Consider the following 26,572-nt stretch of genomic DNA (forward strand, 5'->3'; position numbering starts at 1 on the left):
TATGTTAGTTTGGAATTTTTTACCACTTTTTCAATCTTCCCAGTTTTTCTGTTTACAGTTCCGGAAAAGTAATGTCTTTTTGTGCATCTAAAAATAAACCTGGCACTGGGAGAGTTATCTATAAACATGGCAGTAAAAGAGTTAAGCACATGCAATATTACTTTACTACAAAACCTGTAAAAATTAGGCTACTGCATTTTTAAAAAAGTTGCATAAACATTTAATCAGGGTTCAAACTGAGAACTATAAAAAAAATTTCCTATCGTTTATTATATTAGCTTTTATAAAATAATTTCACACAATAATATCTCTGAACATTTTAAAGCCTCCACTGCATTAGTCAAAAAAGCATAAGAATCACATGCTTCAAAAAAGTCAGTACGAACAAATACTGATGCGTAAGATATAAGGGAGAGCAAGATTTGTTGAAACAGATGGACTGAAACAGAACACCTGAAACATCGCCTAATTAACCTTTAACACCAGAGGGCAGTATCACACATAAAGACACTTTTCACATGGCAGCCATTTGAATCTGAACAAGTCCAATTTGCACCCAAAAAACGATCTTTTAAATAGGTTAGCAAATCTTCAAGGTTGTAGGTATGTTGTTGTTTGCTCTAGAATATGTAGACAAAAACATGAAAGGAATTACCTAAACTGGGTGTTACTTAGATTAAATATGCAACTACAGAATCCAGTATATTTCAAAATACTGGGAGGTGGAGGGTTGTTTCAAAGATAGTTTCAAACAATCCCACACCATGTCAAATGAAATTTTCTGTTAAATTTATTTGAAAAAATATTTTTTGTGACAAACTAAGCTTTTAACTAATCAATATAATCAGGTATTAGGTAATTATTTTGTTTAATACCAAGACTTTTAATATTATTAAACAGTATTTATTAATAGCTGTTACATATTACTTACTTTTACTATCATTCTGTGTTAAGCATAAATAATAACTGACAGTAAGTTCAATGCTAATATCATTGATATTTCGAGTAATAATGTTTCTTTAGTTATCATTAAATTAATATTTCAATTCAACGTTTTTTATAGAATGTGGAATTACAAAGGTGAAATGGAACATGGAAGAATCCAGCCCAAAATCAAACTGAAAGCTTCCAATATTGTCACAAATGAAAGTCATAGCTGCCACAAAAGTGTTGCTAAAGCCTTCAATGTCCCATTGCTCTAGGAAGATGAAGAAATAAAACGAATGTTCACATTGTGAACAAAACGTGCTCTCCATTGAAGCAGAAGCTGTATTGGCAAAACACTTGGATACATTTTCAAGTCTTTACTATGGATTATCCCTGAAAGATGTAAACAAATGTGAACACTAATTTGCTATTGATCAAAAAGAGGTTCCTTGGTCTTGGAGAGCAGATGAAAAAAAAAGAGTGAAGACTGGTTTACTGCTTTTCTCAAATATCATCTGTTCCTCACCATATCTCTACTAGAAGCAACTAGTTTGTCAGGTCAACAAGCTTTAACAGAAGTAACAGCTGTATTTTTATAAACTATAGAACAGTTTTGAAATGAAATAAGTTTGAAGCCTCCAATATTTATAATGTTGATTAAATGGGAACCACTTTCCAGATAACAGACTGGGTTGTGGCTCAAAAAGGAGTGAAGTAAATAGGATTAATGATGTCTCCCAAATTGGGTAGTTTGATAACAGTGGCAGTTGCTGTCTCTGCTACTGATAAGGCAGTTCCCTCAATTTGTGTGTTTCCCAGAGTGCATTATAAAGAACACTTCATTGTTAATGGTCCACAGGATCTGTTGGTTCAGGAAATTTACCTGGGTGGATGAAAAATTCCATTTTTTTGGTTTCCATAAAGGATCTCATCAACCATACATGATGTTCTCACAATCGATCTATATTTCTCTGTTTTTGACAATTATGAATTGCACCTTTTCATCAAAATTAGCAAAGAGAATGGTGTTGTCTTGCATAATTTCCCACCACATTGCTCCCATTAACTTCAGTTATTAGATTGTGGGAGTTATGGTCCACAAGTTCATTTATTCTGCAAATGATGCTTGGATGAGGAATAACCCGGAAAAATCATGACTATTCATGACATTCCATGTACTGTTAGTAAAGTTCTATCTCTAGCTCCTACACCAAAAAACATAATATCTGGTTTCTATGTATCAGGTATTATGCCTTTTCAGACAATTTATTTTTTACTTTCTCTGTCATTGATAGTCCAATGGAATTCCCAACAAACATAAGGCCTGATAATGTAGCATTCTCTGTAGTTCCACCTGTTGTTGAAAACATTTTAGAATTTGACATAACATGTTGCAGTGAATGTACCAACCTCCCCAGTCTGTTCTGCTGGTCCAAGTGGTTTAAAACTTAACTCCAGGCTTCACATTTCCCCAATGACGATTTATTCACTCCCAAAAGCAGTGCCTAAGCAGAAGAAACAATAAGGTAGGTGAAAACATACAACTGCAATACTGACCAACACTCCTACCAAGAATGCTCTTGCTGGAGTTCACAATGCTGCACAATAAGGTAGGTGAAAACATACAACTGCAATACTGACCAACACTCCTACCAAGAATGCTCTTGCTGGAGTTCACAATGCTGCACATGAAAAGAAATGTCAGAAGAGCCTTCAGTTAAAGGATGGATCATATAAAGGGTCACACAACCAGAGCAAAAGAAAGTGAAGACCGCCATTCAACGTAATGATAATGTTTCAGAAGAAGAGTAGTTTCGTGTAGTGTGAAGACCCATACACGGTGAATCTAATCACCGACAGAGACGAAGATGATGAGTCAGACCAGTTTGAAGAATTCTATAAATACTTAACTATGATCTAAACATCACTTATTATGACTTAGTTAACATGGTATTTCTCTGTTTTGTATTGCCTTCTTTATAGGTCTATAGTAATCTATCTGTTTCAACCAGCCCCACTTATGGGACTGGTTGAAACACTTATCTTACCTTTCAATTTTTTCACATATATTTATATAGATGAATGTTTTGAGAATATGTAGTAATAGCATAAAACATTCATAAGTGAAAACCATTCCAACAAGTCCTGCTCTTCCCTACAAGAAAACTAAACCAAAAAGCTTGTATGTCTAGAACAAATACAAAAACAACATAGAGTTGTAGAAAAACATTTAGGGACATTATAAACAAGTACACAAAATTATAATAAAATAGACAAACAGTCAAAAAAAAGAAAAAAAAATACATAGCTTTTAGATGATGTTGTTCCAATGCAAAACTAATTGACAGGTTACTTGAATTCTGTCCACCACAGGAAATCCCAGTGGGGGATTAATTTCCATGTACTGTCTCAACCATTGGTATGTCTTTAAATATGTAATTTACCAATAACATCTTATATGTAATCATATATGTATGATCTAGCTCAACGATACTGTGACCAGCTGTTTAAGAATCACTACTCTCACGTGTGTTTAACTTTAAAAGCAGACATTTATAAAACTTTAACAAAATGTCATAGTAATCTACAAACAAGTGAAAACAGAAACCAAGTTTTAAAACTGGACATATTGCAATAATCATAATTAATGTAGTCTTGAAGCATACACAAATGCCACACAAAGTAACAGTTATTTAATTGTACAGAAATTTGAAAATAAATACTTTTATTTAACTATGACATTTAGAGCTGGGCAATTAACTTGATTAATCAATTACCTACGATCATTAATTATTGACATACAAAATAACAGATGAATCAAAATTTTAATTTATTAATGTCACAAAAATAATGAACTATGTGAAATTAGTGTTTCCACTTATTCCAACTATCTGAGTATTAAAAATATTACCATTCTGATTTAATATTACTATTTTCAATTAACACCAAGTTTTTTCAGTTTAATCGATTAGTGGAATAAGTCAACTGAAATTAATATTTCCAGTTATTATTATTCTTGATTATTCCAACTGTTCAAGTCTCGTGTGAGAATAATCAATTAGTTGAATTTAATTGTTTAATGAGCCCATTAATCAATTAGTAAATTCTTGTTATGAACTTAGGTGTAAAGAACACTAGTTGGAATTGAAAAGTGAGAAAGCAGCTAGCTTTTGGTCCATTCCCAATGGATTAAGAGGTTATAGCACTTTAAATTGCTATAAAATGATTAGAAAGAGCTGCCGCCTTTCTAACTTCAGCCAGATTTAGAAGCTACAAGAACCCCTATAATTATGAGACATTGTAATCTGTTATAAGGGCAATAGGTGTGGTTCTTCAGAAATGAATATAAAAGACATGCATTGAACAGAAGAAAGGAAAAAGGCTGGGAGATGTTAGAGCAAAATATGATGCCATTAGACAAAATCTAGCTTAAATCTTTGTATTATTGATTATACTAATAAAAAAAGTTGTTACATTTAAATCGGTACAAGTCAATTCCTAGTACAAATAAGTATAACTGTAATAAAGTTGAAAGTGAAGTGCAAGTACAGCATGATCACAAGAAATCCATTATTTACTTAGGCCTAGCGGCAGAATCAAAAATACAATATTCAAAATAAACATTAATGTGTTAACCAATCATACTGTGCATTTACAATGGTGTTTCTGCACCTAAGATAATAATAAGTCACATCTTTGATTTGCATCAATAGAATACCTGATGCAAACATTGGACTGCTTAAAAACAATTCACATGAAAATATCATTAGAAATTGAGATCATTCTTCAAGTAACATAATTCAATTTTTAGATACTAGGATTTTGTATCAGAAACCTTTACAACATTTAAAAAATATACGCTAATAGTAAGGTATTTAAAAACTAATTTCATGCAGGTTTATACACACCTTAAGTAATGATGATCCTTTAATACTAGATATAAATGACCTTATAAAACCAAAATGTTGTTTTTATTTGATTAGACACTTTTGCTTTGTACTGTCAGTTTCGGTTTGTGTTTTCGTGAATGCTCCTGAAGAAGCTGTAACACAAAACATTGTGTCTAACTAAATAAAAACAACATTTTGGTGTTATAAGGTCATTTATTTCTAGTATTAATACATCATCTATACACCAATATGCACTACAGAAATTAAATAATGATGATCCTTTGTTTGTGCACATTTTCTTTCATTAACACAAGGTTAATACAATTTATCTAAAAGCAAAACACCTTGTTCAAATCAAATTTCCAAGTAATCATGTTTTGCAAATGCTCATTATCATCACTACAGATATTGTCCATGAATAAGTATTAGGATTTATACACTTTTTTAAACTACAAAAGGAATATTGAAACAGAGTATTGAGGTTTGAGCCATGTTCAAGAATAACAACTATCATTTTGATGATTTCCTTATTCTACAAAATGTGCAAAATAGATTATTCAAAACTTTTATATTTAAGTTTCAAAAACTACAAGGCCACCAAAAGTAAGTGAATTGTGACAACATTATCCAAGCAATCCTGATAATGCTGAAGTAATATTTATAAAATGATTAAAAAAATATATAAACTTAATCATCTAACTTTGAGAAAAGTTTGTAGAAACAGACACACAATGTGAGACTCAATACAGAAGAGGAATAGTTAGAGGAGGTGAAGAGTATATAGGATAACCAAGTGGAGGGTCAGCTGCTTGGATGGTGATATTACGTAGGATAGTAGGGTGAGCTTGGATGCTATATCGCTCCTCATCATCATTAGTAAAGTATAACATCTCTAATACCAGGGTGCTCCACACACCCTCAACTGCAGCTGAATTTAACTGACCAAGATGGATAGGCAAGGTTTGTAAGGTCAGTAGATGACTGGTATATGTATTCTGTTGAAGAAAACAAAAAAAAGTTGAATAAACAGTCTTCTTATAGGTAGTAAAGCTAACTAAACTTAAGACTTATACAATTAAGAGGAATAGTATATCACATAAGCATCTGCTGAATAAAAATGTTAATTATAATAAAAATTATTTTCTTAATTTGATCATTAAGGAGATAAAATGTAGTATACCCTGACTTACCTGGTGTCTGTTCTCATGTGACACTCTTAAAAAATATTCTTTACTTATACATCTAGTGATTCATCAGCATCAGTTTGTGATTAACACACAGTAAACTAAAAAAACATATTTATCCTAAATTGTGTTTTATATTTTTGGATTGGCACATCATATCAAGTTTATCTGATTAGATATTTAATATACACATAATGTTAGGTTTAATAAAAAGCAGTAAATACTTAAGTTACTGATGAATGTATAAATAATATTTCAATGACCCATTATTACCATATTGTAAGCTGTCATGATATAAAAAGATTGTTTGGTTTAAATATTAGTGATTGATTTATATTTGCGAGTGAATATTTTATTATTTTTAAGTTTGTTATAATAAGAGTTAAAAGCAGGCGATTGTAGAAGGTTTTTATTAATAACTAATTGGTGTCCAGAATATAGAAAGTGGCCAGACAACTATGTAATAAAGATATAAATAGCGTGAGACGAGCGGAAAGCAGCAGACAGACAAGTATAGACAGAAAATATCAAAAGAGAATATAGTTGTGTGAAGTTAAGAACCGTATATGTGATAGGCCTAACAACTGATATATGTTTAATATGTTAAGAGTGAAACTAACAGTATAAAAAAAGATAAGAAGGATAATTTTATTCCATCAAAGTGTGGTTCTAAAGTAATTGAATCAGCTTGGGTACACTTTCTACCCATCCCAAGGAATAACTGTTTTCACTAAGAACCTCTCACTCTCTCAAAATATATTATCCATTTCTTGATTTTCAAACATTTCCCATAGTTTTTGTACAGGCCTTTGTTGAAACCTTGCTACAGTGCCATATAAAGTAGTTTAATCATTTACTAATAAAATACAGCTTTGAAAACAGCTGTAAATAAAGTTTAAATACGATTGGATAGAGAAAAAATTAAATTATCCAATATCAATAGAGTTATTATAAAGATTAAAGAGGGTTTTTCTTTATAGTTTCTGTAAATGTTCCTTTCATTGTCAATTGTGAAAGCATTTGTGCTGGAGATTGCTTAAGGGTTAATGGATATATCCTGCTGATGTTTGATTCCTTGTTTAGAATTATGGTGTTTTTACTTTTTAATAGATATACCATGGCTTTATTGCACTGCACGTTTGTCCAACATGAGTATTTTTTTATTATGTTCTCCAAATAAAACTGTCATCAAACTGACCACACGCCATGGATCTGTTGGGGGTGGAAATACCACAGGTTGGGAGGTTAATGTGGGAGGAGAAGTGAACTGAAGGACCAACCCTGACACCAGAACCTGAAGTAACCATGGATCTGTGGTGAAAAAATTCCAGGTATCCAGAAAATGTTGTAAGCTCACTTCCACAGACCCCACCCTCATAGGATAATCATTAATGCCATTGGCGATGTTCTGCCCAAATGAAGGAGCTTCAAAGATAAGGATGGGAGCTATTCTTAGTACCAATAGATCGAGAAGCAGAAGCCGGTGGTCAGGACACACAATGAGCAGTTGCTCCTTGACTTCCAGCAGGAGTCAAAGAACATCTGGAGGCCAGCAATGATAAGGAAAAATGCAAACAGGCTCCATCAATTCTTAATTCCAATGCCTATGGGACACCCATGAACATCAAAGGATGAAGAAAAGAAACCTCCCTTAACTCACGGAGGCCTAAAGCAGGTAGACAAACTCCCTCCAACAAGGCTTCTCTACCCAATAAATCCAAAGAACATACAAGCCAGGAAGCCAAAGAAAGGGAATAAGCTGACAAACATATCAAGGTAAAAGTTTGCAAAGCACCCAAATCGTCCTCAAATCGCTGTGGAGAACACTGATAGGCTTTTGACACAATCTAGAGGGAAGATAAATATCTCAGACCAGTAGTAAGGGTCTAACAAATTCGAAAAATTTGTGATCTCTTCAAAGTGGTCACAGGGTTCAGTCTGGAACCCCACTATCTAAAAAAGGATCAAGTCTTTTGGAAACTAAATATACATCCTCCTGGTGGTGGTAAGACAAAGTATGCTATTCAGACAAATGTGGAGGACAAGGCATAGCTATCCCATCATGTAATTGAGCAGCAAATCTCCCAGCATGAACAGCAATATTAGGGGAAGGAGGAAAAACTAAATACTCACCTCCAGACCTTCAAAGAAGCAGTAGGTACACAAAGGGAACTGGAAAAAGCCCCACAACTTGACAAACCTGATTGACTAACTAAAGAAAAGGAGTAGGAGGTGGCTGATCCAAACTGGCCTTGTGAGAAGCCAACCTAGTAAAAAAGAAAGTCCAAATTCTCTTCAGACTGTCCTGCATCATCGACAAAAGCAGCTACAGAACCCACTATGTCTCTATCTCAGAACATCAGAACATGAAGAGCCTCAACTGAGACTGACTCCTCCTCCCCAACCACTGAGAGATGCTAGATAATGGAGGTGGAATAGAAGAGGGCTGATTAGCCTCTGTGCTGAAAACAGTAACCAGTGAATTAATGGCTGGAAATGGCATGTTGCAATTTTTTTTGTTAATTATTAAATATAATTTGTATCAAAAGCCACTAGGTGATGCGAAAATCGCAACCAAGTAAGTTAATTATGGCAGCACTTCTGTAGTAAATTATATGAAGGAGGTGCTTATATACATTACCAGAATAGAGGGCATATTGACATAAGTGGAGAATATATTGTCAAGGGCAATTGAGTGAGGTATAAAAAACTGGAACAAGTGAGAAAAAATCAGACCAATGCTTAGATGGGCAAAGTTGAAACCCTGAAGGTTGAGTGATAACTATAAGTGTGAGCAGATGGATGTTTTTGAATATAAAAAATTCACAGTTACACAACTTATAAAGTTAATACATTTCATGCTTAATAAATATCATAGATATGAACAAAAGGGCTTGTACCTGGTCTGTATTGATACCAAGAGAAAAGAGATAAGAATACTCTAATAAAATGGCTTTAGTCCACTCATCAGAGGTGTCAGCTCCAATATACCAGTTACTGTCATAGTCCTCAAGATACTCTTGCAATTCTTCCTCAGTAAATATTGGTCCCAATAGTGCTTGATCAATGGCTAGTTTGACTGAGTATCTGAAAAGAAAATAAATCATAAGTTAAACAATCAATCACACACTCCTGTGCATCAAACACATAACTTAGTGTAAAGTATTAAAAAATAACTCGTAAAACTTATTTTAAGCCTCTGACAATATATATAGAAAGAGAGTAGGTAGGTAGGATATCTTATTTTTAATGAAGATACATATTTTATGATATAAATGCAATTGTAATAAATTAGATTGTACTAGACACTAAGCACTCAAAAAAAGTATTACTTAGACATATGGTCACAACAGAACTAAAATGTAAAAATAGAAACCGCTTTAGGTTAGTTAATGTTATATTAGGTAAAATAAATAATAATAATATGATAAAAATGTTTCATGAGTCAAACACACAAGCAGCTTGGAGTAGCTCGTGTGTAATGTAATTCGATAGCGTAACGTAAGCTCCACATTCCCCAAGTGATTTACAACTTATAATGGCACAAATAGTAGTCAGACATGGCTAAAAGGGCAATAAAACAATAAAATTTAAGTATAAATAGATGTATACTATTACAACTTTAAACTTACTGAAGATAAACGAATGTAGTTTTAAAGTTACAATTTGAAGTCATTCTAGAAAGACAAAAAAGGGGTAATTTAGATTTATTTTGGTGTTACGAGGTCAGTCAAATTGACCAACCTCATATAGCCAATTTTGGGGTTACTCTTGTTTGACCAAACAGTAGGATTTCACCAGCACCTTTATAACAAAGTGAAGAATGTGATTTTTTTGCACTAACAGGATGCAAATGATGGACCTACAGATCCATGGTTCACTACATTAACCAATGGGCCTTGCTCTGCCCAGTTCTCTGATGAGTTCACTGCAAATTTCTATGTCTTGGCACCTTGACCGAAATTATATCTTGTTACCATCAACAAAGCTTCAGTTAAAACAAAACCACTTAATAAACTATCCAAATCTTCCTTTACTGGACCTTGAAAGATGAAGGCAAAACTTGTTTCACCTTCATATTTCCTTCCAGCTTCAGCAAAAGCAACCATCTCTGATGTAATTTGGTATGAATAACTGTGAAGATGGTGTTAACACAGCCATCAGCTCCTCTCTAATAGCTAAAATCCTTATGTTCTGCAAGACACCAAGCTACTTCATGCATTTGCTTGAGAAACATGTCAGTATGACAATGGCATCATCACTCCAACATGAGGCTCTTGTTTGCACAATATATAAACACTTCTCATCCACCTATGAATGTCAAGGTTCAGAGGACATTAGGAGTGCTGGATGCCAACCTATGTAGTAATCTCAACTTTTCATGAATGTCCTTCAGCTTGGAAAATCTGTACGAGAACAGCTGGCATTATTAGCAGACCTGGACTAACCAAACCTATATTCCGTCACCTAAGTGGATGGAACTATAGACTATTTGCTGATATACTGGAGAGCATTTCATTTTTAACAGAGGATTTCTTTGAGTCATTTGGGGTCATCTTCTCCAAACTCCCCCTTACATTACATTGGCTTTTCTCCTCTCTACCATAAGTTCCATTATATCACAGAAATATCTGTGAGAAGCACAAGAGAGGGATTTACACTAATCTACAACTACCTCAACAATAACTACAAAAACATGTTTTGGAAATCATATAACATCTTCATTCTAATAAAATAGGTTATCTGTTACTTGTAAGGTCTCTACCAAAGGAACAATAGTGTATAGATTCTACAGCAAATTTTGCAAAACAAACATTTCTTATCAAATGTAAATTTTCATTAGAAAATTTAAAACTATGTTTAATAGTATATTCATTATGATTGTAATATTCCAAAAACTTAAGAAACCAGCTAATTCACGATTATATATACCTATATGTTTTTATGATGCATTAATCTATTAGTAACCATTAGTAATGATAATTTATTTAATGATTCATTAGTCTGGATATTTAGTTATTATGTGTTAAAACATCATTAAATCCTAAAACCAATGATCCTATACAGCATAGAGTTGGAGTCATTAATGTGTTTCTGATCATTCAAGTTTAGGAAGGCAATGTTTTATGTCTGTTTTAGTTTTTGTATTCTTGGTGTATTAATTTGTTGTTTGTTGAATATCTCACAAAGCAACTTGAGGGCTATCTGCACTAGCTATCTATAATTTTGAAGTGATGACCTAGAGAGAAGGTAGGTTGTCAACACCCCCACAACAACTCCTGAGCTACTCTAACCAAATAGTGGGATTTGGTCATCACTCTAATAATGCATTCACAACCCCAAAGTGCAGGTCACAATTTTGTAAGGGGTTGGTAACAGGGCTCGAATCATACAGCTTCGAGTCCACAATCCTGCAAACTTACCACTGGGCCATGCTCGCCTGTATATTAATTTATCAGTATTTATTTGTAACAGCTACAAAGTTGGATACTGCATAATACCTTAGAAGTATAGTACTATATTAACAGATATACTGAAACTATTGACTATGTTAAACATAATATCAGTTCTTTTTTACTTTTATTTTCTAGTATTCATGAATTCCAATTGTGATTTTTTTAAACTTATTACAGAACGACACCAGACCACTTGACGTCTCAAACTCCTATATTTAATTAACGTGTAAAAATTTATCACAATCTTAAATTTTAAAAAATGGGGGCTTTATAACTATTAGATTTAATATAGTTCATTAACGAGGATATAACTTTCAACCTTTGAATAGCATAGTTACATTATAAATTAAATGTGGTAAGTTATCTACTGCATTATAAAGTTTATTATCATACTTCGGTTTTTACTAAATAAGTTCAATGCTATAGTTATTATATGGTAATAATGTTGTGTCAATTTTTCACACATAGAATAAAAATAAATTACACCAAAATATTTTGAATGATTGTACAAAAATAATGTTACAACTCAATTTATTAATTTTAATATAACAATAAATCACTTTAATCTATCTATCAAGAGTTAAAGGACAACATAAAGTTTGTTAGAAAATGATCCTATAAAAAACTAGAGAAATTAAATTGCAGAATTACTTATCAAAACTAAAAAATATATAATTTAACAACTGAAAAAAAATATTTTAAGACAACATTACCAGATAGTCATCCACATATTTTATATGGTTATCTAGTTAAATCTATAGTCTCTGATATAACTATACAGAATTATGATTTAGCTGGTTTCATGGATAACTTTTTAGAATATTACATTTATAATGAAAATACACTATTGAAAATAGCTTCAATATTTCTTACGAAATGAAAAACTAAAAATTTTTTAAGAATGTTTCTTGTGCAAGTTTTGATGCAGAATTGTTTCAGTCACTTACAATTAACAGGATCTATCACATGACAACAAGATGGAACATTTCAAAGGTACATTTTTCTGAAATCATTAGGATTTGCCATCAAGAAATTTAATTTTTGTTATTTAATACCAAATTTAAACTGATGGAATTGTAATGAGATCAAGGTTAAAACCAAAACTTGGCAATCTATTTCACTGCCATTATGAAATGATACAGAATGTGCAAGCATAATCTTTTTATTAAAACTCAAACTAAACCACCAATATCATATTTTTACCACATATTCCACAAAGTAGCACTGCAATATGAAATCTGAATTTGAATGGGAAATTTATTCTTGAAGCCCACCTGGAAAGCAGAACCCAAAGTGGCATAGATACTTTTCTTACAATTACTATTGTATGGAGGTTATAGTTTACTATAATAAGACTACTATGGTGATACACATTGCATGCACTGTTTACATCAGGACTATCATGGTAATGAACTTCTATACCATGGATTATCGTAGTACTACCATGATATTGTTTGTTGTGTTGAATTTTGTACAAAGCTACATGAGAGCTATTTGTGCAACTCATCGCTATATTTAGTAGTAGACTAAAGAAGATGCAACTAGTCAACAACACCTACCATCAACTCTTAGGATACTCCTGTCAGACTGAAAAATGGGATTTGACCATCAGTCATTTCTATTACAATATGCACCCACAGACCAAAGTGCAAAGTGATTTTTTTTCTTGTGAATGTGATTTAATAACTAGGATTAATTCACTTATGTAAGAAAACTGTTATCTTAGTATAGTGCCAAATAAATTCCTTATTAGCTTTCTAGATATTAACAGTAACTTCTATGGTGTCAAGAAATGAATGTCGCATTTTGGAACACTTTTATTAACCACCACCCAAAAAACGTACATTGCGTACCGTAGTTAAAAGAACCACCTAAACATCCCTTTAGTGTAGCCTATATAATGTGTAAAATTTATTATACTCCAATCCCTTATAGTGATAGCACATGATGAGACACACATTCACTATGTAATGCTGATTTGAATACAAGAAGGGAAACAATGCCTCTGTAGCCACATAGAATATCAAAGAAGTTTATGGAAATGTTTTGAATGTCAGCAACAGTTCAGCAAATTTGTTCAGGTGACTTTAGCCTTAAAAACTGTGATGGCAGGGGCCGACCTGTTGTAATTGATATTGATGCTCTGAAAACGCTTGTTGAGTCTAACCCAAGGCAACACACTCATGAAATGGCCCTGAAATTGCATGTTTCTCATGAAACAATATGTAAACATCTAAGGAATTTGGGAAAACTCCATAAAGAAGGTGTTTGGGTACCTCATGAACTCTCCGATGATCATCGTTTCCAACATGTGAACGTTGCTTCATCTCTTCTGGCAAGTAATACGTGTGAATCATTTTTGGAGAGAATTGTCACAGGTGAAAAAAATGGATTATCTATGGGAATATTAAATGCCAAAAACAATGGCTCAGTCCTAGATAAAAACCACTTCTGACCTCAAAACCTGGACTCTATCTGCAGAAAGTAATGCTTTGCATTTGGTGGGACATCAAAGGAGTAATTCATTTCAGACTCCTCAATCCACAGCGAACTGTCTATGCTGAGATCTATAGTCAGCAACTGAAACATTTAAATCAAGCCCTTCATTAGAAGCACCCTTAACTTGTCAATCGGAAAGGTGTTCTTCTCCCCAACAATGCACATCTTCATGGGGCACACTTGATGCAACACAAGATTATGGAGTTGGGTTGGGAAGTTATCCCCCATCCACCATATTCTCTAGATATGGCACCATCAGATTACCATCTTTTTTGTTCACTGCAACACCATCTTAATGGGAAAACATATGCAAATGTGGAAGGTGTTAAAGAGGACATCAACATATTTTTTGTTTCAAAACCAAGTGATTTCTTTAATCAGGGGATTAACAATCTGATTGTAAGATGGAAAAGCATCATCGATAAGAATGGAGAATATTTCATTTAATAAATGTTTTGTTTTGATATACAAGTTGTTTGGGTTTTTTCATCTAAAAAAGTGACATTAAATTCTTGATGACCTAATATATTGTGGAAGTATAAACATCATTGCAATATTTCATGTTGTGTTTATAATCATCAAATATAACTAGAAATTTTGTGTTCAAATTAGTTCAGTGACACTAACTCCACTCACTAGTAATATTCTACATCCTGATAAATATAAGTATTCTAGTACTAGCTATAATGAAACCATTCTGTATCAACCAATATACCTAAATTTAGTTTTAGTTTTTATTTTCGAAATGATATGTAATGAGATAAATGACTAATGTTTAGTGTAAAGTTGTGTTAAAAATAAATAAGCACAGAATGCACGTGCTTTTCTATAATAGTATCTAGTGTCAGCTTTATTTAATAAATGACTCTTAAACATTCATTTCACTCTTTAACCCTTCTGCTACAAGTAACCCAAAGTGCACTTCAGAACTTTTTATAGTTACATTCAAAATTTAATTACACAACTTTTTATCAATGTATTAAAATAAACTTGGCATCAAAACATAGTTCATAAACCAAGTTTCAATTTAATAAAGGACATATATAACCAAATAATCAATCTCCCTTTGTATAAGTATCATGACACTTATTCATTCTGACAAGCCCACTCTCTATTTTTTAATCACCCCTCTCTGATATACTGAGTTTAACATAAATTACTAATTATAGTATAAGTGTTACTAAGGTAGATTCTAATCTTTAAAATATTCAATCTTCTTTGTTTATGAAGCTATAAACTAAAAAGACAGATCCATTTGCCACACCCACCTATCACATCCTTTCTTTCACAAATTGATATCAATTCTCTCTGACATTTACTATTACATCACTGATAACCAATAGAAAGACAAGTTTTGATTTACCAAATGATATATAATGCTACCTTGTTCTCAGCAGAGATTTTTGTCATTTCACCTACAGGTTGAAAGTTGCTGTCACCATGTTCAGATCAAGAAGCTAATGGAATTATTTTAAGGTATGTGTTTAGTCAGAAAACCAGTTATATTATAAGAATTATATGACATTGTTTGCTTTGTTTATGTTATTAATTTGTATTCTTTCATGTACATTTGAAATAAATAAAAATTACTTAATGTACTAGTACCATCATTACAAAAACATAGGCCTAAATTTCATTGGTGGGCCAACAACAAAAATCAAAAGGCCAAAGGTAAGTACTAAATTTCTTGATTTTTATGTATATATCTTATCTGTTTTTATAAAAGTAATTAAAATGTAAAAATCAGAAATTTACAAGGTTGAATAAGGAAAAAATTATTATAATAAAAAAATTCTATCTGAGGTGTGCTCACAAGTAGCTGTGCTATGTCATTCAATATTGTAAGTTGAGATACGCATTGGCTGTGTGATTTACAGATTTTATTGTGTGTTTTTAGTTAGACACAGTTCAATGACCAATAAAACAGTAAAATTACATAAAAATTGATGTTATGTAAATGAAATATAAAACTATAAAATTAGAAAAAAATAATTTTAATCTCAACATGAAAATCACCTTGCACTCAGACTAGTTAACACTGTCTCTATATATTCATGGACAAAATAAGTTAATTTTTTGTGTACAATAGATTTATAATGTTTATTAAAACTTGCCAAGTTTTTTGAAGATACACATACTACATTAAATGTTATAGTGTGGACACTTTCTTGGTTAAAAGGTTGGTCAAAACAACTGAGCCCGTGTCCAGAGTTGATAACAGAACAAATGGTTGTTTAGAATTTAAGAACAACAAATGTCCATCAATCCAGGAATTACTTAAGTAGCCTTTTCACTAATGCAAACAGTCAATAAAATAGAAATTGTTATGTATCATATTATTAGAAAAATTAATTTATAAGATTTTCTCCCAAACCATTCTAATTGTGCATAACATGTGTCAACAATTTCTAAACATGTACACTTATGAAGCTCAAACTAACCTGTATGCATAGAAAACACCAACATATTAAGTAGAGAAACAAAGGCACACAAACGAAAAATCAAAGAAGCCCTACTTATACAAGAACTCAATCCAAAATTGAACCAACATAAATGAACACCTTTATATCTATATTAATCACCTAACATCTAACTGCTATGCCCCGTACAATCTCGTACCTGTTCACACTCTCGTCCCTAAAACATGTGCCCAGTTTCAAACTGTCTTTGTTAATCTGAAGATGACCTAAGAAGGTCGAAATGTTGTTCTTGTACTTTATTTTAATTAAAGTTTTTAATACCCATACCAGCCATCTCTGCTTTACACTCAAACTAACCTGTATGCTTTAATGACTAGATGAAAAAGATCTTCAGTCTTCTTAAGCCAATCTTGGGCTGAGGTTACTGGTAAACTGGAATGAAATACTGAGTGAACATGACTTGGTCCTAAATCAGCTGCACTTTTCTTAGAAGTACTTGCAAGATTAACTCCATGGTGACATGCAAGAACTACATGTTGGTAAGCTTCTAGAAGTCCACTATCCTTTAAAGCATCATCACTATAAAGATTTTTCAGATCTTCATGTTTCTCCAACAGCATTTCAAGGATGGCTTGAAACCATTCGATGCTGAAGAAGTCTTTCATGCTGGATGTTAATTCTTTACTTACAGGACAGCTAAGCCACTCTCCTGGGGGCCCAAGTCTGGATGAAGATGGAAACCTGTACTGAGGTGTAAAGAAAGCTGTATCAGGTTCTACTTCAAGTTTATCTGGGGTCCAAGCTTGTCTTCTGGCACTTACAATACGTGATTTGATACTACCTTTTGTTGGTGCTCCCAACTCAATTATCCTGTGAAAATCATCATCTAAAAGGCCAGGTATACTTCCATCACTGTTTGTTTTGATCACATGTGATCCCTCAAATTTTGGAGTGCTAGCACATTCCTTAGATTCTTTCATCATATTTGATTTCCTGGGTGGTGACTCACCCAAAGGATCTTCTTCATCAGACCAGGACAATTTCATGGGATAGGAAGCCACTGCTTCTGCCCATAAAGCTTCTTTATTACTATTATCTTGTTCTTCTTCTTCTTCTTCTGCCCAGTCATTTACTTGCTCAATATTTTGATCCACAACTTTGTGGACTGGTTCTAATTCTGTCATCTTCATTGCTATAATACGGCTCTGGCTTGATGCTGGTCTTTTTGGAACAGAAGCTAAATAAGAATTATCAGGTTTTTCATTTGGAAAAACAGCTGAAGCTGAGTGATCTCTTGACAGCTTTGAGATGAGATGATGTAACAAGATCCAAGTGAGAACTTTGGGAAAGAAGGTCACTATTAATTTCAGAGTTTCTGGTGCATCAATTAGCCCTGTCAACACATTTCTAGCGTCAGAATAAGTACGGACTAGAATACTATCACAAGGAATAAGAGTATTAAAGATGTTTCTGTTCAGATGAAAATATTGTCTCCCTAATCCTTCACCATTGCTATACATCTGTTCAAATATAGCATCAATCTGGGAAGCTTCTACTGCATGACATGATGTTTCTTGCAACTCCAAACCCTTCACACTAAGCTTGCAATAGCCATATCCTCTTTCCAGAATCTGGAGCCATATAAGGCGATCCTGAAATCTGGCTAAGTAGTAATCTCCTGGTGTAATGTTTCCTGAAAGTTCAAAATAGATTAATACTTATAACATTCAATTCTTTATTGTGTAAATAAGTTTAAATATGTTTGGATAATGAATTCAGAAAACAAAAAATTGATTATTATATTTGTATCATCACTTATAGATGTATCATGATGAGTGAAATTTACCCGAATGATAACACACGTAAATGTTTTAACGTGTGAAGGATAAGGCTACCTGTTGAGAAGAAACTGCTGGAAAGTAATAATCTTTGAGAAGGCTATCTATACTATCTATTTATAGGGAATTGTTTAAGGCTAATAGTCAGGGTTAAGCTTTAAAAGGTTACTAATAGCCAGTAAGAAATGTACTCACTCAACAGCTTTACAAAGACTGCTGAAAGCTACCATGCACAACTTGCTAATAGACTGCTGCCAACTAGTAGTCAAGTATAAGCTTGTCTATGCAGTTTGCTGATAGAATTATGAAGGCTAGTACTAAATAAACCTACTTATACAATGAGCTAATAGAGATTGCTGTAGGCTAGTAGTCACATATGAGGCTACCTACACAATATGCTGAAAGTCAGTAGACAAGAATAACCTTACCTAAAACACATCACAACAAAAACTGTACAAAGGATAACAAAAAAGGAATATAAAACTAGCAACTTTCTGAGAGACTGCTGAAGACTAGTAAACAAGGATAAGTCTGGTTTATTCAACCTACTGATAGAATCTATTGAAAGTTAGAAGTAATAAATATGATTGCCTAAACAACCTGCTAATAGACATTTAAAGACTAATAGTCAAGGTCATGCTAATATTCTGAAAACAAACCACTGAAGACTATACAATCTACCAATAGGCATTTCTTGGTTATTAGTCAAGAATAAATATCCCTTAACTAATGATGGCTAGTATTCAAAAATAAACTTACCTAAGCTACCTGCAGATAGAGATTGCTGAAGACTGGTAGTTAATGATGAAATTAGCTGTTGATAAAATACTGAATCTTGACAGTAATTTGCAGACTTTCCAACCTAAGTTAATAGAAAACAACATTTTACATAATAAAACTTCAACTTTGTTAAAAAAAATACTCTCATTATACAAATCTAACAGATACAAGATAAGAATTTCTTAAATAAACCATTAGTACATTAAATATAAGTCAAATTATCTAATTCCTATAGGTATAGACTACACAGAAATACTAGTACTTGATAATCACATGTAATATGAAAACTACAACTTGAAAAACAATAGGGACTAAATTCTATAGTTACAAATGTACATTTTCAGTTCCACATAATTTAAGTAAAAAGCCATAGCAATCTCTTTGCTCCTGCCTTTGAACATCACCCCCATGGCCTGAGACTACAGATTGAAAACTCTGACATTCTTATTGCAAATCAGTTAAAGCGTTACGATTTGCAAATGAAGATAGTACTTTAACCCTTTCGAGAAGGTCACGGGTGAAAGGCCATGTCATCTCATTTGTTGACTCGCATTCAAAATTTTATTGAACTATTTCATGAATTTATGTCAATAAGTTTGGTATCAAACTGTAGATTATAATTCAAATTTTAGTATTATACCTTACTCAATTTCTTAATCTAAAAGTAAATATTAGAAAACCACAATTAAACATCAATTTTTATGTGTCATGTAGTATGTTGAATGCAGCACTGGTTCAAATTAGATGTTTGTGATGTCGAAATACAAAGTCTATAGTTTTGTACCAATTACGAATTCAAATTACCAATATTGACAAGCTAGAATATAAAATAAGAACCTCCTTTATATATAGGATATATCACTCATGTAATGAATCAAACACAATAAACAACACATGAATAACCATTAGGAAGCTCAGAATGTCCCCTAGTGTCTTTCTCAGCCACTTTAACATACTTATATGACATTTCTTTCTTTTGCCCCAATATTTGAACAAGGTAGGGTGTGTCTTTAGTCTGCTCAGTATTTTATATTTTTTTAGACCCAAATAAAGCTTAGTTACCAAGCTTGATAAATTATAGTGGAATTCTATGGTATTGATATAGTAATTTATGATTTTTTTGTTATTTAACTGTTTATATATAAAACCTAAAAAAAATTATTTCCCTTCACATCCTCCACGTGCAAAATTTTAAAAGGTTCAGCAACCTACATCAAGCAGCAACCGAGTACAAAGGTCATAATTAGAAAAGATAATTGTTTTCTTTACTTCTTTATTTACTATTCTATGTTTTAAGAAAAATAAGTTTAAGAACTTATTTCTAAATAGTAATAATCTATATACACATATAATGTACAATAATTGAAATGTGACTGTATTTTACAAAATACTAGTTTACTAAAACACAGCCAAGACAAATCACTTTGTAAAGACTAAAGGTCAGGTTTGTATTATTGGATACGGTAACATGAGTGCATGTGTGCCGCATCATTGTAACTTCTGTATTGTTAGCCAGGTATGGCTGAATTGTCAATATAATAAAAATATATGTGAATGTATAATGTTATGAGATTTAGGCTATTTAGTCTAAACATTTATGTGTTCGTGCTATAACTTGTTGTCATTCTAGAACGAAAGAGGCAGAATTTATATTTATTTCCTAATTTTTTATGATGGTTACAAAACCGGTCAAATTGACCAAACCCGTATAGAGATTCGTTAGTGAAAATAACAAATAAAATATAAAGTTTTTTCTTAAGAAACATTTGATAACTATATGGACATTATAAACATTTCGCATATGAAATTTAAAAATTTTCTGATGCATAAAAGTATTTTTCATCTTAAAATGAAAATTACTTTGCATGTTGGATAGGCAACATGTGAAAAGAAAAAAAAAAGGTATGAGAAAAACATTACTTAACAAACCTTAAGACTTAATAAAAAAAATTAATATTTTGAGTATGAAAGCATTGTAATGTTTACTGATAATCTGCAAACTTTTGTTAACATACACTTACTAATTTAAAAGTTATAGCATATTAACTTAATTAGCACACAAAATAAGCCATTTTAAGCAAAAACTGTAACCTTTTCAGGCCAGAATCTCAGTGGTCGAGGAAACCCCACAAGAAAGACTGGCAGCGTGAAGAGAGGTACTATAGGAGCTGCAAGGAAAGAAGCAGTAAGGGAAATGCTCAGCACTACTGGTAGAAGCAGAATTTCCAGGCCTATTAGGAGAACATTTTAAAACTAATAAGCATCAGAGGAAATAAATCACTGAAGGTCAATGCACTATTACAAAATAGATTTAATCACATAATAACTACTGAACCATAAAGTTTGCTAAATTAATACAACAAAAATGTGGAGAGAACATTTTTCCCCTAAATCAAAAATTATCTATGGAAGAGACTGAAGCAAAATCAAAATCTACAAAGATGAAAAAACTATCAAGAAGAAAATAATTCATATTTGATAAAATTTAAACGTAATTAACAGCTCTCTCTGCTATTTGTCTAAGTAAAATATTCATACAAAATTTTTCAGTTTATTGATCTTTGCACATTTCTTTTTCTTGTTGGTTTGAAAGTGTCTTTATGTAAAATCAGATTTTTTGTTACATATCTGAATGTTTTACTACTTTTATGTTACTTTCATATTCAACCAATAAAATATTTCTACCTTCAATATACTTTCTTCAACACTTAAAGCCATATCATTTAAGACACTAATCCACTGCTTAGTAATATTACACGAATTACATATTTATATAATTTACATACATATAATCACATTATTTTCTGGCACTTACTAGCAACTGTACCATCTTGTTATGCAATTTACAAACACATAACTTGCCAATGAATAAAATAACAAAAGTTATTAACTACCACTACTAAATTTCAACATTATAAAGCGAAAGGCTTTCCAAAAATATTCAACCACTCAGGATTACAACAGATCTGTCTCTTATGACACAAAATATGCTTTTAAACAGTTCACATACATGCCTCTAACTACAACCTATGCACCCTGTTACTTATTCACATCGTACACAAATTAGATCTTTAACAAAGACATACATTGTTCAGTCCTGCATATTTGAAAATAGCAGGTAAGTGATTTTTATCACTCACTGAAAAATGTTTTTTCAGGTCCATGTATCATAATGTAGATAATAAAACAAATATTAAGCCCGAAAAAAAAAACTTCATTTATTTAACTTTTTTTCAAACATCTATGAATATGTCATCTTTGTAAAAGTTAAGCAGCATTTAGTAATTCCTCAAAGATCCTTAAAATACACCCTTTATTATTAACATTGGACAAAAACAGGCCTAACTCAATATATTTTTCTTTTATATGTGAATAAAAATACTGGCTTATAAATAATGATGTTGGATGAGGGTGCATAGGATAGGTCACTCCACCACAAAAGGCAGCATATTCATGAAATTAAGGGAGAGGCAGCACACTTGCCCTATTTAATATAAGCTAAGAAATTATTATGCCTCATTTTTAGTATAACACTTGAACCTTAAAAATTGTCCTTTAAAACAATTTGACATGAAATTGTTTTAACCAGAGTTTATCCATTGTCATTTTGAGCATCGAAAAATGTAGTCAAAATTGGGTGTGAAATTAGATTAAAGTTATTAACGACACAGAAACTTTGTCAAGGAAGACCTCGGACTAAATAATTAAATGATGATTTAAATCCAGTCAATTCAGCAACTGTTCATATTCATTCACAAGTATCGATTTGATACTCTTTTACACACCCTAAACCTTAATTAGAATACATGCATAATTTACGATGATTCTTCGACTGCTAGTACACTACCAATGTATCAGCAATACAGTATTGATTCGTAAAAATATTTATCTTCATAGCCAACTCAGTTCCACATTCTTTTTTTAGTCTCATAGCCAATGGTATTTAACAATTCCCACTTTAGAAACAAGGACAAGTGCACGCTTGTACCAGTTCGTACCATTGTTTTACATGAACAGCAGTTCACAAAAGTAAACTGTACCCCCGATTTGAATTAATGAGCACTGAACAACAACTCTCTTGTCATGGATCATCAGTGCCGCAGTAGTAAACAGTGGTATTAGTCACAATATGAAAATACCTCTCAACACATACACTAAATAAGTTGCATGATTTTAAAAAGCAATAGTGATGCATTTACGTGAACAATTAACAATGCACATAAAGCAGAATGTATGTGCATTATCTTGCACAAGCATGATTGAGAATCTAAAATCCAAAGTACTGATTGTTCTTTTAAATTAACAAAAATTAATATCTGCCCCCCCTAAAATGTAATTAAAAAACACTATAATAAGACACCTGCTTATACAGCAAATTTTCTTTCATTTCAAGTGTGAAACTTCAATTAAAAAACACAAGTTTCCCAAGAGATATTTCATATTTTCAACATAACAGAACCTTACACAACACAAGGGTTAAAAGGGGGCCAGATCAAAGATTCCTAAGATCTAGCCACATCTATATATAATTTAGAGCCATTGACTAAATGCATTCAGTCAACAGTGTCCACCACATATACATCTTGTCTAAACAGAAGAGCACTGTCACACTTCCAGTGTCTCCACAACTGAAAATGTAGAGCACATTCACAAGCTCATTGTGACTCATACCTTTGACCTTACAAGCTACAGCCTAGAAACCTAATCACTAAGCCGTGCCTGCCCAAATGTTTCAAGGGATAATTTCTTATTACAAGAAAATATTTCAAACTTTTTTATTATTATGAAAATACAAATCATAAAATAAAAATATTTATTAAATCTTTATCATATAATTATAGATTGATTAACAGTAACTTACACAGAAGAAGCCAACTGTATTTGAATCGCTGTTTAGGTTGACTAACAGAGGTCACCATTAGAACAAGAACAAGGTACAGCTGATGCCAGAACCTACACAGTCTATCTCGTGCTATACCAGCTAACAAGAAAACTATTAGTATGTGTATGTTAGATGGCATGGAAGGCCTCAAACTCTGGTAAACAAGATGTACAACAGTAAGTTCGAAAAGGCCATTCTCCGTGTGCTGCCATATCTGTAAATACAAGTATCAGAATGTAGACAATACATCTTTGTAAGGTAGAGTACTATTATTTTCTCTGGTAGTCTTATTCTATACAAATAATGAAACTAAATAATAAAGTTAATATCTTTCTTACCTGGAAATGTATTTCAGAGATATTCACCTTACTGCAAAAGAAAGAGTTTATTACTTCATGTCACTGCTGAGAAGATTTTTGAGCAAGCCACAAGCATTCAACAAGATTCCCACCCCTTAACGTATTAACATGAACAGTGCCAACCTATAATGCAATTTATCATTAGACTATGACCCTCTACCAATAGTATAGTGACATATGTAAACCCTGTAAGCACTAGAATTACAAGAAAGATCCATTCTTTACTAAGCAAAAGAAACACACCAGAAATGGGGAAGAAGGACAAACAATTTTGCAGATAGGTCAGTATCTGTATGAATTACATTTCTGGGAAAGGAAAATGGTGCTCACTTCTTTGCAGAAAAGTTTGAATCTCATATTAATTAGATGGTAGAAAGGTCGGTGTAGAGTAAAAACAGAATTTAAAAAGATGCATTTGGGAGGGTATCCTAATGAAACATCATTCAGGGGGGGGTTGCATCTTTCTCATGTAAGGATTACTCTTTCACCAAAAAGGTAAATTTAAAAGAACCTTTTAGATGGTGCTAAAATGTTGCATAGGTTGGTAGAATATAAGATTGCTTGGCAGACATTATTTCTTGTGTGTTTGGCTAAGTATGAGTGTGTATTGTGGCTAGGGCAATAAGTCAGACTGTACAGTATTGAAGAAAAACTTAAGTGAAAAACTTAATAGAGTAAGCAGGTAAAGAAAAGAAGTGACCCAGACCTGCATCCTAAGATGAACACAAGACTCATCCAGCTGTTTTAACCACCAGAAATAGCTTGATTTAGAGTGTAGTGAAGTGGCCTCTAATACATTTCCATATGAAAACCAACCCGACTTCCAGTTGAGGATTGTATCACCTCAGTCTCATATCAGCAGGATTACACCAACCTCAAGGGAAACTCTCCGTATCAACCTCACCTGTGGCTTGGGACTAGGGAAGCAAGGGTTCTCCCATTACCATAGGAGGAAAACCAGAGAAGTGAATCGACCAAACAGTAATTTTCTATCGTTTGCATACAGTCCAACACTGATAGACCGTGCAATGGGTTATCATAAACAAGGACAGGTTTGCATGGGATGCTCTTTTTTTCTCATCTTTTTCTAAGGTATGACAAGGAAGATAAAATGTGTGTGTGTGTGTATATATATATAGAATCACACACATATATACTGATGAAACAGTCTTGCAGGAAATCCTATCTCAACAGCAAAGAATAAGCAATAACAGATGGGTTTAACACTTTGTTATTCCTCACTCAACACATTCAGGAGAGAAGTATTTCCCTGTAAGGCAACATTGACAATGTAATGAGTCCCACTGTCTTTATAATATAGATATATAGATTAAATGAGGAGGCTGTGAGATCTATAAAAAGAACAAATTAACAACTGACCTTCTGAGATATTCTGATAAAAGTGGAGAATGGCAAATGGAAGGAGATGAAACCACAATGTGGTGTAAGTAATATAACAAAGATGTTGAGGGTCATCCAAATACCCACCTGCAAAATCTCATCCAGGGAACATTAATTACTAGAGGCATGAGATGATGAACTTTATGAAAGGAGACATGAAAAAGATGAAAGTGTCCTAACCCATAGAAGAATAAGCTAACCAGATGAGGAAAAATAATCCACTGGTCCAAATGAAAGGAGATGAGTTGGATATCCCAACCACCCTCTTGAGCAGTCCAAGTTTTAAGGAGGAAAAAGCATTCCACAAATAATATTAACCTGTCCCTTTGGTAAATAGAGCAGGAGACATGCAAGGAGAAAGTGCCAGAGTGACAGCTCCCACAATAGAGGAGAAGAAAAAATATACCTTGATATAAAGATCTGGCAAGGAACAGGGAGCCAATGGTTCAAACAGAGAATGAAAAATGTGCTAAAAACTAAACAGAGATTTCAGTGCACAAGAGGAACTGGATGAGGAACAACTGATTAACAAGGATCAAAAGAGATTCATAAGAACCAAAGAAAGAAAAAATTATTGGCAAGGGAAGAGATGGAAGGTTGTGGACAAAACCGTTCCTCAACTGGAGATAGGAAAAATGGGAAGAAGTTTAAGGAGAGAATAAGAATATATATACAAAAAAAAAGAGATTGAATCAATCCAAACTCGGATCATATACAAGACTGTTAAGCTTCATAGTTATTATTTAGTTTATTTAATATTTAATGCTTTTAGCATGGGCTCAGTCTCTGAGACCGACCTTGTAACCATTTTGTGCTTGTTATAGTTTTCATGCAATAACTTTTAAATAATAAGCATATGTTAACAAAATTTGGCAGATTATCAGTAAACATTACAATGCTTTCATATGCAAAATATCAAATTTTTTTATTAACTCT

General features: G+C 32.6%; 1 protein-coding gene across 2 annotated transcripts in view; it reads right to left on the reverse strand.

Moving 5' to 3' along the window:
- Positions 1–5,263: 5,263 nt before the first annotated feature.
- Positions 5,264–26,572, reverse strand: part of LOC106458252 (pecanex-like protein 4) — a 37,919-nt gene continuing 16,610 nt past the window's right edge. For both annotated transcript variants that reach the window (XM_022384403.1, XM_013917732.2), the window contains exons 7-12: positions 23,856–24,090; positions 21,086–21,225; positions 18,974–19,076; positions 16,734–18,069; positions 8,902–9,088; positions 5,264–5,812 (exon numbers count right to left, since the gene is read on the reverse strand). In XM_022384403.1, coding sequence (XP_022240111.1) covers positions 5,558–5,812; positions 8,902–9,088; positions 16,734–18,069; positions 18,974–19,076; positions 21,086–21,225; positions 23,856–24,090 — 2,256 coding nt within the window. In that variant the 3' untranslated portion in view covers positions 5,264–5,557. The remainder of the gene's footprint in view (positions 5,813–8,901; positions 9,089–16,733; positions 18,070–18,973; positions 19,077–21,085; positions 21,226–23,855; positions 24,091–26,572) is intronic.

The sequence above is a fragment of the Limulus polyphemus genome, unplaced genomic scaffold, assembly GCF_000517525.1.
Source record: "Limulus polyphemus unplaced genomic scaffold, Limulus_polyphemus-2.1.2 Scaffold435, whole genome shotgun sequence".
Classification (NCBI taxonomy): Eukaryota; Metazoa; Arthropoda; class Merostomata; order Xiphosura; family Limulidae; genus Limulus; species Limulus polyphemus.